The sequence below is a fragment of the Diceros bicornis genome, chromosome 24 (assembly GCF_020826845.1).
Source record: "Diceros bicornis minor isolate mBicDic1 chromosome 24, mDicBic1.mat.cur, whole genome shotgun sequence".
Classification (NCBI taxonomy): Eukaryota; Metazoa; Chordata; class Mammalia; order Perissodactyla; family Rhinocerotidae; genus Diceros; species Diceros bicornis.
This window is the reverse complement of record NC_080763.1, coordinates 9,797,427-9,814,547: the sequence shown is the minus strand read 5'-3', so window position 1 is coordinate 9,814,547 and position 17,121 is coordinate 9,797,427. Positions and strand designations below refer to the sequence as shown.

Here is a 17,121-nt window from a genome sequence, read left to right as displayed (position 1 = left end):
TTGCACATCCTTCTAGTTGCTGTATATAGGACGCGGCCTCAGCATGGCTGGAGAAAGTGGCGCATCAGTGCGCGCCCGGGATCCGAACCCGGGCTGCCAGTAGGGGAGCGTGTGCACTTAACCGCTAAGCCACGGGGCCGGCCCGTGAAAATCTTTAAACAACTTAGAATGCCCATTATTTGGGGGATAGTCCAATAAATTGTTACATCTATCAATGTTATGCAGTCATTAAAACTGATCATTACAGCGTTTTTAATTGTATAAGAAAAATTTCCTAGGTGACAAAAATACATAAAATTGTCCAGCTAGGAAATCTCAATTATATAAATCATAAACCTGAGCGCTGAACTCAGATGTAACACCAAACCCTATCTTTTTTAATTACCATACTATATTGCTTCCAAAAAAAATGACTAACACAAATCTCATGAATTCATTAATGGAAAATTAGTCCAAAAAGTTATCCTTTAACATTGCTGATTGAACTTGTTCCACATGCTAAATAAATGGAATAATAATAATAAAAACCTAATTAGCACATTTAAAATAATTTCAATCATTTCTAAAGAGAATGCATTACCGTCTTACCAACCTAGGAGGCTACTAGAGATTCAGTTGGAAATAAATAAGGGGTAGAGGAAATTCACGTCTCAACTGATACAGACTCATTGTTCATCCTCCTTATAAGTACTTGTAAAAAGTTCCTAAGCAGCAAGAGAGTGAAAACAAAACTGTGATCAAATTATGAAAAATCTTCCTCCCATCTCTTTATGCCTTTAGTTTAGATTCCTTAAAACACTAGTAACCGGTAGTTCTATTGGGTAAGTCATTCTTCAGAAGCAGTATATTCAGTTGAAAATAAATGCACAAGGAGACAGATCTATAGAATGGCCTCTAGCAGTCATACTCAGATTACCCTAACGTTGCTAATCCTGTGAGTATTCATATGATGAATGGGATAAATTCTATTCCTTTCACATGTATCAAAAGGATACTTGGAAATGAAGGAAAAGATTTTATTGGAAGAGATTTTATTAAAAATTTCTAAGGTTTCTGAATTGAAGTATTTGAAAAGAAAATGAATAGATTATATGAAAACATTCACTGTTAAATGTTAAAAAAAAGCAGCACAAAGTTTGAAAATACTATAAAATTTTATTGTATTTAAAATAAATACATATATATTATATAACCTTCAATAAGATCCATTATTATTACTTAAAAACACAGATATGTATATCTTTTAAGCATGTAAAAATTATATAGTTGTTGACTTCTGTAAGGCAAGTCACCTATCACATATTAAAGAAAGCATTAAAAAATTCATTATCTAATATTATACAAATGTTTTATATTTACCAAAACCTACCACAAATCCACAGGGCACAAACATTGGCCAACTTGTTCTAACTTTTAACCTAGACATAAAGTCGTTTTTTTTTTTTAACTGTTAAGATAGCTAAGAGAATCAACTGTATAGAGCTTAGCTTTTCTCAGGCATGGAGGAGAAAGAGAAGTCCAGGGAAGTTATAAGGAATCACATTGTTACTTTTCTTGAGTGAAAAAACAAAAACATCTCATTTAATGACAATACATCTCAAGTCAAAATGGGCTCTAATACAAATGTATATGGAGAGGTTTTGAAGAATAAATTGGATATCCCAGGGGCGGATCAGCCGCTTGTACTGTGAGGTTTCTTAAAAGTAGCGGATGAGCTTGTATACTATAACGTTCCTCATCATCATTTGTGGCATAAAGCAATTCCCATGAGAGATTGGCCCACTGACCTCTAACAGCTTCGGCATTTAACTTCCCAACTTGGATCAGTAATTCTTGAAGGGTAAGTACTCTCCCAGTGTAAACTCCCTTTAAAGTATAAAAAGTGGGGGGGGGCGGGGGAGGGAAGGGGGGCCAGGGAGGCAGAGAAAAAAAAAAAGAAATTATATTCAGGCCTTTATATTTTATTTATAAACATAGAGAAAAATTCCATTATAGTCAGGTGAACTTAGAAAGTGGTGTATTAAAATGTACACACGAGTCGCCTGTCTTCAGAATCAGGAATCACTTCTATTTGGTAGTTCTCTGAATAAGCATGAGAGGAAAAATTCTCTGACAGCCATTTCACTCAGTGACCAGAAGAGCAAAATCTCAGACACTTCTCTTTCCTTTCCTTCTCTATTCCCTCACCTTGTCTGGCCTCAGCAATGCATAAGTCATGAATACTAGTCAGTGAACAATCATCTTAACAGGCTCTTTTTAAAAACAGCTTTGTTGAGATATAATTCACATTCTATACAAATTACTCATGAAAGGGTACAATTCAATAATTTTTTAGTATATTCAGATACACACAACTATCACCACAGTCAATTTTAGAACATTTTCATGACGTCCAAAAAAACCCCTGTACTCTTTAGCTATTACCCTCCTATCCCTTCATTTCCCCAGTGCTATGCCACTAATGTACCTTCTATCTCTATAGATTTGCCTATACTGGAAATTTCATATGAATGGAATCATATAATATGTGGTCTTTTGTGACTAGCTTCTTTAACTTAGCAGAATGTTTTAAGGTTCATTCATGTTACAGCATGTATCAGTACTTCATTCCTTTTTATGGCTGAATACTATTCCATCATATAACTATACCACAACTCACTTATTCATGCATCAGTTGATATACACTTGGGTTGTTTCCATCTTCTGGTAGTTATGAATAATGCTGCCATAAATCTCCATGTACAAGTTTTTATGTGCATCTATGTTTTCATTTGTCTTGGGTATATACCTAGGAGTGGCATTACCAGATCATATGGTAACTCTGTTTAATCATTTAAGAAATGGGATGCTTTTCCATTTAAGATTTTTAAAATTTCTTCTTTCAACAATGTTTTGTAGCTTTCAAAGAACAAGTTTTGTACTTTTCTTGTTAAATTTATTCCTAGGTATTTTATTCTTTTTGCTAGTATTGTAAGTAGAATTGTTTTCTTAATTTCATTTTTGGATTGTTCATTCCTAGTGTATGGAAATACAATAGATTTTTGTATGTTGATTGCGTAGCCTGCCACCATGTTGAACTTGTTTATTAGTTCAAAAATTTTTAGTGGATTCCTTAGATTTTCTGTATATAGCTCATGACCTCTGTGCACAGAGATAATTTTACTTTTTCCTTTCCAATCTGAATGCCTTTTATTTATTTTTCTTGCCTAATTACTCCAATTAGAATCTCTAGTATAATGTTTAATAATAAAAATGGTGAGAGTGGACATCCTTGTTTCATTCTTGATCTTAGGGGAAGCACCCAGTCTTTCACCAATAACTACAATGTTAGCTGTGAGTTTTTCATAGATGCCTTTATCAAATTGAGGAAGTTCCTTTCTATTCCTAGGTTTAAGTGTTTTTAATATGAAACAGTGTTGGATTTTGTCAAATGCTTTTTCTGGGTCTATTGAGATGATTATACGGTTTTTGTTTTTTATTCTATCGATATGGTGATTAAATTAATTCATTTTTGGATGTTAAACCAGCCTTGTATTCCTGGGATAAATGTCACAGTGTATAATTCTTTTTATATGTTGCTGGATTCAGTTTGTTAGTCTTTTGTTAAGGATTTCTGCAACAATATTGATAACAGATATTGGTCTGTAGTTTTCTCTTCCGGTAATGTCTTTGTATGCTTTTGGTACAGGCTAATACTGGCTTTACAGAATGAGTTGAAAAGTGCTCCTTCATTTTTTGGAGAGTTTGTGAAGAACTGTTATTAATTATTCTTTAAATATTTGGTAGAATTAGGCAGTAAAGCCATCTGGGTCTTGGCTTTTCTTTATGGTAATTTTTTTATTACTAATTTAATCTGTTTATTTGTTAATAGGTCTGGTCAGATTGTCTATTTCTTCTTGAGTCAGTTTCAGTAGTTTGTAGGAATTTGTCCATTTCGTCTAAGTTATATAATTCACTGGTATACAAGTGTTCACAGTATTCCTTTATAACCACTTTCATTTCTACAAGGTCAGTAGTGATGTCTCCCTTTTCATTTGAATCCAGTATTTTGAATTTTCTTTTTTCTTGGTCAAATCAGCCAAAGGTTTTTCAGTTTTGTTGATCTCTTCAAGGAATCTGCTATTCATTAATTTTCTCTATTGTTTTTCCATTCTCTATTTCATAATTACTACTCTAATCTTTATTAATTCCTTTCTTCCGTTGGCTTTAAGTTTAGTTTGCTCTTCTTTTTTCCAGTGTTATAGGTGGAAAGTTAAGCTATTGATTTGAAATCTTTCTTCTTTTTTAATATAGGCATTTTAAAGCCATACATTTCCCTTTAAGGATTGCTATAGATGCATCTCACAAGTTTTAGTATACTGTGTCTTCATTTTCATTTATCTCAATGTATTTTTTAATTTCTCCTTTGACCCACTGGGACTTAGGCATGTGTTGTATAATTTCCACATATTTGTGAGTTTCCCAAATTTCTTTCTCTCATTGATTTCTAATTTCATTTCCTTGTGGTCAGAGGACATATTCCGTAGTATTTCAATCCTTTTAAAATTTATTTAGTTTGTTTTATGTCCTAGCATATGGTTTATCCTGGAGAATGTTCCATGTGCACTTTAGAAGAATGCATATTCTGTTGTTAGGTAGAATATTCTATAGATGTCTGTTTGGTATAGTTGGTTTATAGTGTTGTTCAAATCTTCTTTTTGATCTTGTGCTTAGTTGTTCTATCTATGACTGAAAGTAGGGTACCGAAGTCTCCAACGATTAATGTTGAATTGTCTATTTCTCTCTTCATTTCTTTCGGTTTTTGCTTCACCTATCTTGGTGCTCCATTGTGAGTTGCATATATAATTACTCTACCTTCCTGACAGACTGAGCTTTTCATCAGTATAAAATGTCCCTCAATCTCTAGTAACATTTTTTGTTGTAAAGTCTATTATTTTCTGACATTGGTATAGGTACTTCAGCTTTCTTATTTTTGCTGTTTCCATGATACACCTTTTTCATTCTTTTACTTTCAATTTATTTGTGTCTTTGAACATAAAGTGTGTCTTCTATGAAGAGCATATAGTTGGATCTTTTTTTTCAATCCAGTCTGACACTCTCTGCCTTTCATTTAGATGGTTTAATACATTCCCATTTAATGTTATTATTGATATAGTTGGATTTATGTCTGTCATTTTCCTTTTTGTTTTCTATATCTTGTCTTTTTTTTGTCCCTCTATTCCTCCTTTACTGCTTTCTTTTGCATTAAATGACTTTTAATAGAGAATTTTAATTTCTTTAATGATTTTTTAAAAACTTTTAAAAAAAGTTATTTCCTCAGTGGGTGCTCTAGGGCTTACCATATATACCTTATCAGTGTCAGGTTCAGTTTATACTAACTTCATTCTGGTGAGATAGAGAAACAAAAATCCTATATAGTTATATTCTCTTTTCTCCCCTTTTTGTGGCATTGTTATACACATTTGTGGTATTGTTATACATAAATGTTACAAACCCTATAATATAGTGTTATAATTATTACTTTATATACTTTTATGTCTTTTAAAGAAATTGAAAGAGAACATGTATATATTTATTTGCTATATTCTTATCATAGCAATATTATATTATAGCAATATTATAGCAATATTTTGCTATATTTCTTATTTATCATTTCTAGTTTTCTTCCTTTATTCCTGTGGATTCAAGTTATTATCTGGAATCATTTCTTTTGCCCACTACAGCTTTGCTCCCACTAGCCTCCTTTCTGCAATTATTGGCAAATACATTACATTTCTATATGTTATAGGCCCAACGTTATATTATATACATATTGCTTTACACAACTGCTTTTCAAGTCAGTTAAGACAAGGAGAAGAAATAGCATTTATATTGTTTTTTATAATTACGGTACCTTCACTAATGCTCTTCGTTGTTTTTTGTATGGTTTAAAATTATTGTCTGGGGTCACTTGTTTTCAGCCTGAAGAACTCCACTGGTATTTCTCATAAGGTGGGTCTGCCAGCAACAAAATCCTCAGTTTTTGTTTATTTGGGAATGTTTGCCTTCACTTTTTTTTTTTTTATGAGGAAGATTGGCCCTGAGCTAACATCTGCTGCCAATCTTCCTCTTTTTGCTTGAGGAAGATTGTTCCTGAGGTAACATCTGTGCCAATCTTCCTCTATTTTGTATATGGGATACCGCTACAGCATGGCTTGATGAGCAGTGTATAGGTCTGTGCCCGCGATCCGAACCCATGAGCCCTGGGCTGCCGAAGTGGAGCACGTGAACTTAATCACTACGCCAGTGGGTTGGCCCCTGCCTTCATTTTTTGAAAGATAGCCTTGTTGGATATAGGATTCTTGGTTGACAGCTTTTTTAAGGCACTTTGAATATGTTATCCCATGCCTTTTGGCTTTCATTGTTTCTGATAACAAGTTGGCTGTTAATCTTATCAGAGTTCCATTAAAAACTTAGGAGTCGGGGCCAGCCTGGTGGCTTAGCGGTTAAGTGCGTGTGCTCCGCTACTGGCAGCCCGGGTTTGGATCCTGGGCGCGCACCAACGCACCGCTTCTACGGCCGTGCTGAGGCCGCGTCCCACATACAGCAACTGGAAGGATGTGCAGCTATGACATACAACTATCTACTGGGGCTTTGGGGAAGGAAAAAAGGAGGAGGATTGGCAATAGATGTTAGCTCAGAGCCGGTCTTCCTCAGCAAAAAGAGGAGGATTAGCATGGATATTAGCTCAGGGCTGATCTCCCTCACAAAAAAAAAAAAAAACTTAGGAGTCATTTTTGTCTTGTTACTTTCAAGATCACCTCCTGGTCTCTGACTTTCAGCATTTTTACTCTGATGTGTCTATTTGTATTAATTCTACTTGAAGTTTGCTGAGCTTCCTGGATGTGCAGATTAATGTTTTTTTTACAACACATTTGGGAAGTTTTCAGCCACTATCTCTGAATAATTTTGCTGCTCCTTTCTCTCTCTCTTCCTCTTCTGGTACTCTTACCATGTGTGTATGTTGGTGCTGTTAATGGTGTCTCACCTTTCTGTAAGGCTCTCTTCCTTTTATTCATTCTTTTCTCTCTCTCTTCTTTGGATTGCATAATCTCTATTGATCTAGAATCTTCAAGTTTACTAATTCTTTCTTTCACCAGTTCAAATCTATTGTTGAGTCCCTTTAGTGAATTTTTCATTTGGTTCTTTTTTTATAATTTCTATCTCTATTGATATTCTTTCTCTATTTGATGCGAGACTGTCGTTATACCTTCCTTTACTTTTTTTTATTAAGATATAATTGACATATAACATTATATTAGTTTCAGTTGTACAACATAATGACTTAATATTTTTATATATTGTGAAATGATCACAATTAGTCTAGTTAACATCCATCACCACACTTGGTTACAAATTTTTGTTTTTTCTTGTTATGAGAACTTTTAAGATCTACTTTCTCAGCAACTTTCAAATATACAATGCAGTATTATTAACTATAGTCACCATGCTGTACATTATACCCCCAGGGCTTATTTATTTTCTATCTGGATGTCTGTAACTTGGACCACCTTTACCTATTTCACCCACCCCCCAAACCTTGCCTCTGGCAACCACCAATCTGTTCTCCATATCTATGATTTTTCTTTTGGTTTTTATTTTTTTTAGATTCCACATATATGTAAGATCATACAGTATTTGTCTTTCTCTGACTTATTTCACTTAGCCTAATGCCCTAAAGGTCCATCCACGTTGTTGCAAATAGCAAGATAGCAAGATTTCCTTTTTATGGCTGAATAATATTCCATTGTGTGTGTGTGTGTCTGTATGTATATACAGTCATGCACTGCATAATGATGTTTCTTTCAGTCAAGGACAGACTGCATATATGACAGTGGTCCCATATGATTACAAGGGAGTTGAAAAATTCCTATTGCCTGGTCATAGTCATAGCTGTCAGAATGTCGTTGTGCAATGCATTACTTCAGTGTTTGTGGTATTACTGCCCCTGAAGACCTTCCAGTGGGACAACATGTGGAGGTGGAAGATGGTGATACTGATGATCCTGACCCTGTGTAAGCCTAGGCTAATGTTATGTGTTGGTGTCTTAGTTTTTAACAAAAGTTTAAAAAGTAGAAAAAAAAATTTAAATAGAAAAAAGCTTATACAATAAGGATATAAACAAAGAAAATATTTTTGTACAGCTGTACGATATGTTTGTGTTCTTAGCTAAGTGTTATTACAAAAGAGTCAAAAAGTTACAAAATTTAAAAGTGTATAAAGAAGATACAGTAAGCTAAGGTTAATTTATTATTGAAGAAAAATATTTTGTTATAAATTTAGTGTAGCCTAAGTGTACAGAGTTTATAAAGCCTACAGTAGTGTACAGTAATGTCCTAGGCCTTCACATTCACCCACTACTCACTCACTGACTCCCCCAGAGCAACTTCGAGTCCTGCAAGCTCCATTCATGGTAAGTGCCCTATACAGGTGTATCATTTTTATCTTTTATACTGTATTTTTACTATACCTTTTTCATGTTTAGATACATAAATACTTACCATTGTGTTACAATTGCCTACAGTATTCAGCACAGTAACATGCTGTACAGGTTTGTAGCCTAGGAGCAATAGGCTATACCATATAACCTAGGTGTGCAGTATGCTATGCCATCCGGGCTTGTGTAAGTACACTCGATGATGTTTGCACGATGACGAAATTGCCTGATGCATTTCTCAGAACGTATCCTCATTAAGTGATGTATGACCGTATGTATATATACACATATATATGTTCACACATATAGCATATTTTCTTTATCCATTCATTCATCAATGGACACTTAGGTTGCTTCCATGTCTTGGCTATCGTAAATAATGCTGTAATGAACATGGGGGGGGGTGCATATATCTTTTTGAGTTAGTATTTTCATTTCCTTTGAATAAATACCCAGAAGTGGAACTGCTGGATCATATGGTAGTTCTATTTTTAATTTTCTGAGGAATCCATAGTGGCTGCACCAATTTACATTCCTACCAACAGTGCAAAAGGATTCCCTTTTCTCCACATCCTTGCCATTACTTGTTATTTCTTGTCTTTTTGATAATAGCCATTCTAACAGGTGTGAGGTGAAATCTCACTATGATTTTAATTTGCATTTCTCTGATGATTAGTAACATTGAGCGCCTTTTCAGATACCTGTTGGCCATCTGTATGTCTTATTTGGAAAAATGTCTATTCAGATCCTCTGCCCATTTTTTAATTGCATTGTGTTTTTGCAATTGAATTGTATGAGTTATTTATTTTGACCTCTCATTAAAAGCTCTACACTTTTACTTTCCTTCCCTGACATTTTATGTTTTTGATATCATATTTAACCTCTTTTTTGTGTATGTATCCCTTAACTTCTTGTCATGGAAATAGATATTTTCAGTACTTTTATTGTTTGATCTTCATACTGGCTTCATAGGCGGTTGACCTGCTATGTTTACTGTATATTTGCCTCTACCAGTTATTTTTTTTTCTTTGATAATTTTCTTATTCCTATTTGTGGTCTTTTCCATTTAAATAAGTCCTTTTAACATTTCTTGTAAGGCTGGTTTATTGGTGATAAATTCTTGTAGTTTCTATTTGTCTGGAAAACTCTTTTATCTCTCCTTCCATTCTGAATGATAACCTTGCCAGGTAGGCTATTCTTGGCTGTAGGTTTTTTCCTTTCAACACTTTGAATATATCATGCCACTCCCTTCCAGCCTGTAAGGTTTCTGCTGAGAAGTCGGCTGATAGCCTTATGGGATTTCCTTTGTATGTAACTTGTTGCCTTTCCCTTACAGCTTTTAGTATTCTCTCTTTAATTCTTGACATTTTGATTATAATGTGTCTTGGTGTGGGCCTCTTTGGGTTCATCTTGTTTGCTGCTCTCTGTGCTTCCTGTGCCTGGATGTCTGTTTCCTTCCTTAGGTTAGTGAAATTTTCAGCTATTATTTCTTCAAATAGGTTCTCTACCCCTTTGTTGTAGAGTTGTTGTGTCTGTGAGAGGAGGTAAGTTCAGAGTCCTCCTATGCTATCTTCCCACCAATCTATATATTTTGGATATTAATCTCTTATCAGACATATGATTTGCAAAAATTTTCTCCCATTTGGTAGGTTGCTTTTCATTTTATGGATGGTTTCCTTTGCTGTGCAGAAGCTTTTTAGTTTGATGTAGTTCCACTTGTTTATTTTTGGTTTTGTTGCCTTTGCTTTTGGTGTCAAACCTAAAAAATCATTGGCAAGCCAACGTCAAGGAGCTTGCTGCCTATGTTTTCTTCTAGGAATTTAATGGTTTCAGCAGTTATTACATTCAAGTCTTTAATCCATTTTGAGTTACTTTTGGTGTATGGTGTAAGATAGTGGTCCAGTTTCATTCTTTTGCATGTGGCCGTCCAGTTTTCTCAGCACCATTTGTTGAAGAGACTGTCCTTTTCCCACTGTACATTCTTGGCTCCTTTGTTGTAAATTAATTAACCATATATGCATGGGTTTATTTCTGGCCTCTCTACTCTGTTCTATTTATCCATGTGTCTGTTTCTATGCCAACACCACACTATTTTGATTACTATGGCTTTGTAATACAGTCTGAAATCAGAAAGCATGATGCGTCCAGCTTTGTTCTTTGTCAAGATTGCTTTGGCTATTCAGTGGCTTTTGTAGTTCTATACAAAATTTAGGATTGTTTGTTCTATTTCTGTGAAAACTGCCATTGGAATTTTGATAGGAATTGCACTGAATCTGTAGATTGCTTTAAGTAGTATGGGCATTTTAACAATATTAAAACTTCCAATCCATGAGCACAGAATATCTTTCCATTTATTTGTGTCTTCAATTTCTTTCATCAATGTCTTACAGTTTACAGCGTATAGATCCCTCACTTCCTTAGTTAAATTTAATCCTAGGTATTTTATTCTTTTTGATGCAATTATAAATGGAAGTGTTTTCTTAATTCCTTTTTCTGTTAGTTCATTATTAGTGTATAAAAATGCAACAGATTATTATATATTGATTTTGTGTCCTTCAACTTTACTGAATTTGTTTATTAGTTCTAACAGTTTTTTGGTGGAGTCTTTAGGGTTTTCTATATATGTCATCTGCAAATAGTGACAGTTTTACTTCTTCCTTCCCAATTGGACGCTATTTATTTCTTTTTCTTGCCTAATTGCTCTGGCTAGGACTTCCAATACTATGTGAATAAAAGTGGCAAGAGTGGGCATCTTCATCTTGTTCCTGATTTTTGAGGAAAAGCTTTCAGCTTTTCACTGTTGAGTAGGAGGTTAGCTGTGTGTCTTATATGGACTTTATTATGCTGAGGTACATTCCCTCTATACTCACTTTGTTTACGTCTTCTTTTTTTTTTTTTTTTTGTGAGGGAAATCAGCCCCGAGCTAACATCTGTGCTAATCCTCCTCTTTCTGCTGAGGAAGAGCGGCTCTGAGCTAACATCTACTGCCAATCCTCCTCCTTTTTTTTTTTTTTCTTCCCCAAAGCCCCAGTAGATAGTTGTATGTCACAGTTGCACGTCCTTCTAGTTGCTGTATGTGGGACGCAGCCTCAGCATGGCCGGAGAAGCGGTGCGTCGGTGCGCGCCCGGGATCCGAACCCGGGCCTCCAGTAACGGAGCGCGCGCACTTAACCGCTAAGCCACCGGGCTGGCCCTGTTTACTTCTTTAATTATAGTTTCCTTCAGTCTTTTGAACACATTTATAACGGCTAATTTGAAATCTTTGTTAAATCTGACATCTGGTCATTTTCACAGGCAATTTCTATTTTCTGGCTTTTTTTCCTGGTGTATGGGTCAGACTTTCTTGTTTCTTTTCATGTTTTATAATTTTTGTTGAAACTGGACATTTTAGGTAACACTGTAGTAATTCTGGGTACCGATCCTCCATTCCCTCTGCCCCAGAGCTTGTTACTGCTAATTGCTTATTAGTTTAGTGAGTGGATGAATAACTTTAGTGAAGTTAATCCCTACCTTCACCCCAAAATGTGAAGTCTTTGATGATGCAACCTTGGGGAGTGCAGCCTTGTGAATGCCCACAGTTACCATGGGATGGCAGTGGTTTTGGCAGGCCTCTTGTCTGTTGAGTGCTCATACCCAGCTGTTAGGCTCCACTGATTGCCAGCTGGTTCTCCACATTTTCAACAATGACCTGGGGCATAAATTGGCTCCATACACTAATCCAATTACATTTGGGCTCCTTTGAAAGAATAGCTTTGGAGTGCAATGTTTGAGATTTGTTTTGACCCCAGGAAAACTCTTCTCTGCTGTTTCTTCCCCTGGTTCTCTCTGTTAATCTACCCAGCCTACAGTTTAGCTTATATCTTTAAGGAATTTACCAACTGTCTCTTAATTATTTTTCACCACAGCCTTCACTGTTTTTGTGTGTGTGTGAGGAAGATCAGCCCTGAGCTAACATCCATGCCAATCCTCCTCTTTTTGCTGAGGAAGACTGGCCCTGAGCTAACATCCGCACCCATCTTCCTCCACTTTATGTGGGACGCCGCCACAGCATGGCCTGACAAGCAGCGTGTTGGTGCACGCCCGGGATCCGAACCCAAGCTGCCAGCAGCGGAGCACGGAGCACGTGCATTTAACCGCTACGCCACGGGGCCGGGCCCAGCCTCCATTGTTTTTGAGAGAATCTTAGGCTTCAATGTGCCTACACTACTTTGCAAATAAAGTCAGTTCCTTTGAGAACAGATTTGGAGCTCCTTTTTTTTTTTTTTATGGTTTGCTTCTCCCACTGAGCAAAATCTCTGAGCCAGGTCTCTGCATCTGGGGGTGAGACAACAGCATGCTTCTGTCTCAGTGACATCTCTGCCTTAGCTGATAAGCACTTGGTAGAGGGTGATCAGTAACCTCAGGTCTTCTTGGCTTGCCTCTTCCAGTGTGAAACCTCCACCTTATGAGTAGGCCAGGGTCATCAGGGCCCCAGTATTCTCAGTGGCACCATGCCTGGGGTAAAGCCTGCATCCAGTGATTGGATTGGCCAGAAGAGAATTCCCATCTCCTGACTACACATGCCCAGAACCTAGCCTCACAATAGGTAGCTGGCAGTAAAATGAGAAATGCTGAAGTCCTGCTCCTCCCAGGAAAACAGTTCTTCAACTGGGAGCTAAGGGGAGAGGGAGCCCTGTGTTCTTGACTATATCAGTCTCAATGGAGTTTCCATCTTACTGAGCTGGGAGGGAATGGGTCTTAGTTCAAATACTGCAGTCTCTCACTGTTCTTACTGGGTTTTAGTCAATTTTCTTGAATAAATGTTTCTTTATTTGCTGTATGCCTTTAGCACCATTTCCAAGACTTTAAATGGTTGTTTTTAAAAAATAACTTTCATCACTTTCACTGGGGAGTGCATCTGTGGAGCAGCTCAGGCTGTAATGCCAGATGTGGAACTTGCAATAAGCTCATAACACTGAATCTTTCATATTGTGCACACTCAATGACATTTTAAATGCAATGAGAACAAGTACTAAATCTTAAAAAGTCACTCCCTAAGGAAACTAAGTCTTCCTTAATTTCCTCAGGTCAGATTTGCTGCAAATGAGGACAGATGTCACCAACAAAAACTTTGGCACATACAAATTAATTTTTCTTCAGAGTCAAATCTAAAATGATAATTCATACACTTGAATTTGGCATAAGAATACAATCCATTTAGTCAAATATGCTAAAGCAATTACATTTACTTGGCTATCTTATGGTTAGTTATTGCATGATGGCTACATAACATTTTTAATTGACTCCTATTAGATGCCAAACTAGATTATTTGCAAAAGCAAATAATCAGTCATTCTAGGATTGGACTATGTTGGCCATAGAGTCATGATTACAAATGTCTTAAAACTGTAATTAATATAGCCCTACCTAGAATGTTATATCTCTATCACTTAGTTCAAATACTTTATAACTGACTTCTATTCTTTAAGGTTAATTCATGAAAATGTTTAAAAAAACATTTTTTTTTATGGTGAGGAAGATTAGCCCTGAGCTAATATCTGTTGCCAATCCTCCACTTTTTGCTGAGGAAGACTGACCCTGGGCTAACATCTGTGCCCATCTTGCTCTACTTTATATGTGGGACACCTGCCACAGCATGGCTTGATAAGTGGTGTGTAGGTCCACACCTGGGATCCGTACCTGTGAACCCCGGGCCGCTGAAGAAGAGCATGCGAATTTAACCACTATGCCACTGGGCTGGCCCCTAAAAAGACATTTTTAACTTACCATATTAGGATCATACCCCAGAGAAAACAAGTATGGTTTTTCTTGTAAAACTGATTCCTTCCACTTTTCATCAGATACCAAACCAATGTACCAGTCACTTTCATATTCTTCAAGGCAGTTAGTTAGCTCTTTAAAGTCTTCTATTGGACCTAAACTTGCCTTATCAATCATCAGTTTCAGAGTGTACCTGAAAAATGGGAAAACGAAGAATTTTAGATTTTTTTAAAATCAATTTTATAGAGGAAATAGATTTGTTCAATCAATATTTTTAAGACATTGAACTGAAATGATACATATTTCAGATAAAAAGATTAGGGAGAAAATATGAAGTTAAAGTGAATAAATCCAGTAAGCCACATGCAAAATAGGTGTTCTACATAAAAAAAATAGAAAGAAGTACAAATTAAAGTATATGCCCAATATAATAACAATAAATACCATTTTTTTTCATTTTTAGCAAAGTTAACTATTTTTAAAAACTAGAAATGAAGGGGTATCTCCTTCTAGGTTATTAAAAAAAAATCAACATTTTTCTGCCAGTGTTACAACTTGTACATAATCAAAATGAATTACCTGAAAGCTTTCAGTGCTAGATGGAATAGTTCTGGCTTTTCCGTGAGCCAATCCAAGGCAACAGACCAAGGCAAAACACCATTGTAAACTCTCAGTATATGACCAGGACTAGGAACCATATTGTCTACTCCAAATAAACTAAAACAACAAGTCATTACTGCATGAACATAAAAGTCTTTTAAAACTCTGTCCTTTGCAATTTCTTCCAGTACATTTGGGACATTCTCTTCTGAATGAAAACATTTCAACTGCCTTAAAACAAATTGGTACCAGTCTTCTGGAAAAAATGAGCTCATCTCCCTCATTTTGGAATTAGGCAAACAGTTAGACGTCCACTCTTCAGGTAAGCTTAACAAGTGGGAATGAGAACAACTGAACTCTATGAGAGGGATATATACCATGTCTTGGTGCTTTCCTTTGTCAACAGCAGGGTATCCCAATATAACTGCTTTGTAAAGACTGTTTTCAGGAACAGTGCCTGCAGGATGATCACCAACCCTCTGTGTTTCTACTGATCCTGGAATAGGCACACTTATACCTTGCAAAATTTTCAACTGATCTTTTTCTTCTTTTCCTGTTTTGATAGTTGGCTCGTCACCAAAAACATTATCATCAGACCAGTCATCCAAAGTTTCTGAATTTAAACTATCTGTGTCTTCTGAGGATTGGGTTTGCGGTGAAGTATTCAAGGCAGGTAGGATTATTAGAGACGCTTCCCCTTTATTTTCAGTTTTGTGAACATTCTCCTGCATGCTGGACCTTCTGGAGCAGTACTGAACAAGTATCCATAAAAGCACTTTAACAAGGTCATCTTTAAATTCTTTTAAGTTATCATGAGAATCGATGATGCCAGATAGGACATTTCTGGCATCAGAATAGAGTTTCACAGGCAAAACAGTACAGGGCGTCAAGACATTTCCAAAGTGTTCATTAATGGAACATACTCTTGTGTATTCTTCTTCTTCAAAGGCACCTTCAAAAACTTCGTCAACTTTTCGAGCTTCAGCAGTATGACAGGATGTCTCTTGCAATTCTAACCCCTAAGGAGGAAATAAAACAGTATTTGAGTTTATGATCACTTATTACACAGAGAAAAGCAACTAGTTCCATAAATGCCCATGGATTGGATTTTCATAATAAAAGTACAGAAAATGCAAAAAAATTTCTTTAACTGAAGAGCTACACCTTAACTCAGTTAATGGCACTCAACACATTTGATGTTGGATACAGAGATGAAAAATAATGCTACTATTTTAAAAGACGTTATAGAAATTCCAGTAGAAATTGGCAAAACAATTTTATTCAGTATGACCTCAATTTTAAACACTATCTGTAGTCAAGTTTGAATCACACTTATTACAAACTTTTTTAAATCATAAAAATTTTGGTGGGGGGAAGAAAGCAAAATTGGAATTACACAATACGAACAGTAGTTTTGTACCTTTCCATCCTACTTTATATGAGAACATTATTATATTGTATGGATATGCCATAATTTGTTTAACCATTTTCCTGTACCAGTTTTTTAAATAATAACATAATAATAATATTACAGATTTGAGTATTTAATTATTGTCTGTCTCCTCCAACTACAAAGTAAACTCCATAAACCTTTGGTTACTACTACATCCGCAGTACCTAAACTAGTACCTGGCACACAGTAGGTGTGCAACAAATATGTGTCAGAAAAAATGAATATTATGAATATGTTCTTATATGAATTTTAAACACATTTTGATTATTTCTCTAGAAGGAATCACTTGAAGAGGATGTACCAGGTCACTGTCTACTATTATTATTATTTATCTAATTATACATTTTTACAAAACTAACAGTGCCTTTAATAAAAGGCTGTGGTGTCAGGCTGTATTATGATCTAGGGGAAGAACATGGATGTGACCTCAGAAGCTGTTTTTAAATCATGGCTCTGTCAAATGCTCATACACAATCCTGAGTAGGTCACCTATCCTCTCTGAGATTCCTTTTCCTTCTCTTTCAAAGAAAAATAATTCTAGTACATAGGGTTGTGAAGATGAAAGTAAGTAATGAAAAGTGCTTGTAAACTTTAAAGCATTATATAACTGTTAGTAGATGGTATAGCTAAGCAAGCTTGTGTTCAAAAAAATGAAAAAGAAAGAAAAAAAGATTGTCATCAAAAAGTATATCTTTATACCGCATATATCACAGAGCACAAAAGATCAATAAAAAGACTCACATTATGAGGTGTTATAAAACCATACCATTTAAAAAATAGAACTATATTAAGCAATAGAAACATCTTCAATATTTTGCATAATTTTTTGGCT

General features: G+C 35.6%; 1 protein-coding gene across 4 annotated transcripts in view; it reads right to left on the bottom strand.

Annotated features, from left to right (window-relative positions):
• Positions 1-1,141: 1,141 nt before the first annotated feature.
• Positions 1,142-17,121, bottom strand: part of PCNX4 (pecanex 4) — a 55,258-nt gene continuing 39,278 nt past the window's right edge. For 3 of the 4 annotated variants that reach the window (XM_058567043.1, XM_058567042.1, XM_058567044.1), the window contains 3 exons: positions 14,816-15,855; positions 14,243-14,429; positions 1,145-1,866 (listed from right to left, as the gene is read on the bottom strand). In XM_058567043.1, the coding sequence (XP_058423026.1) occupies positions 1,615-1,866; positions 14,243-14,429; positions 14,816-15,855 (1,479 nt within the window). In that variant the 3' untranslated portion in view covers positions 1,145-1,614. Of the gene's footprint in view, positions 1,867-14,242; positions 14,430-14,815; positions 15,856-17,121 lie in introns of all 4 variants that reach the window. The other variant, XM_058567045.1, reaches the window with a different exon arrangement.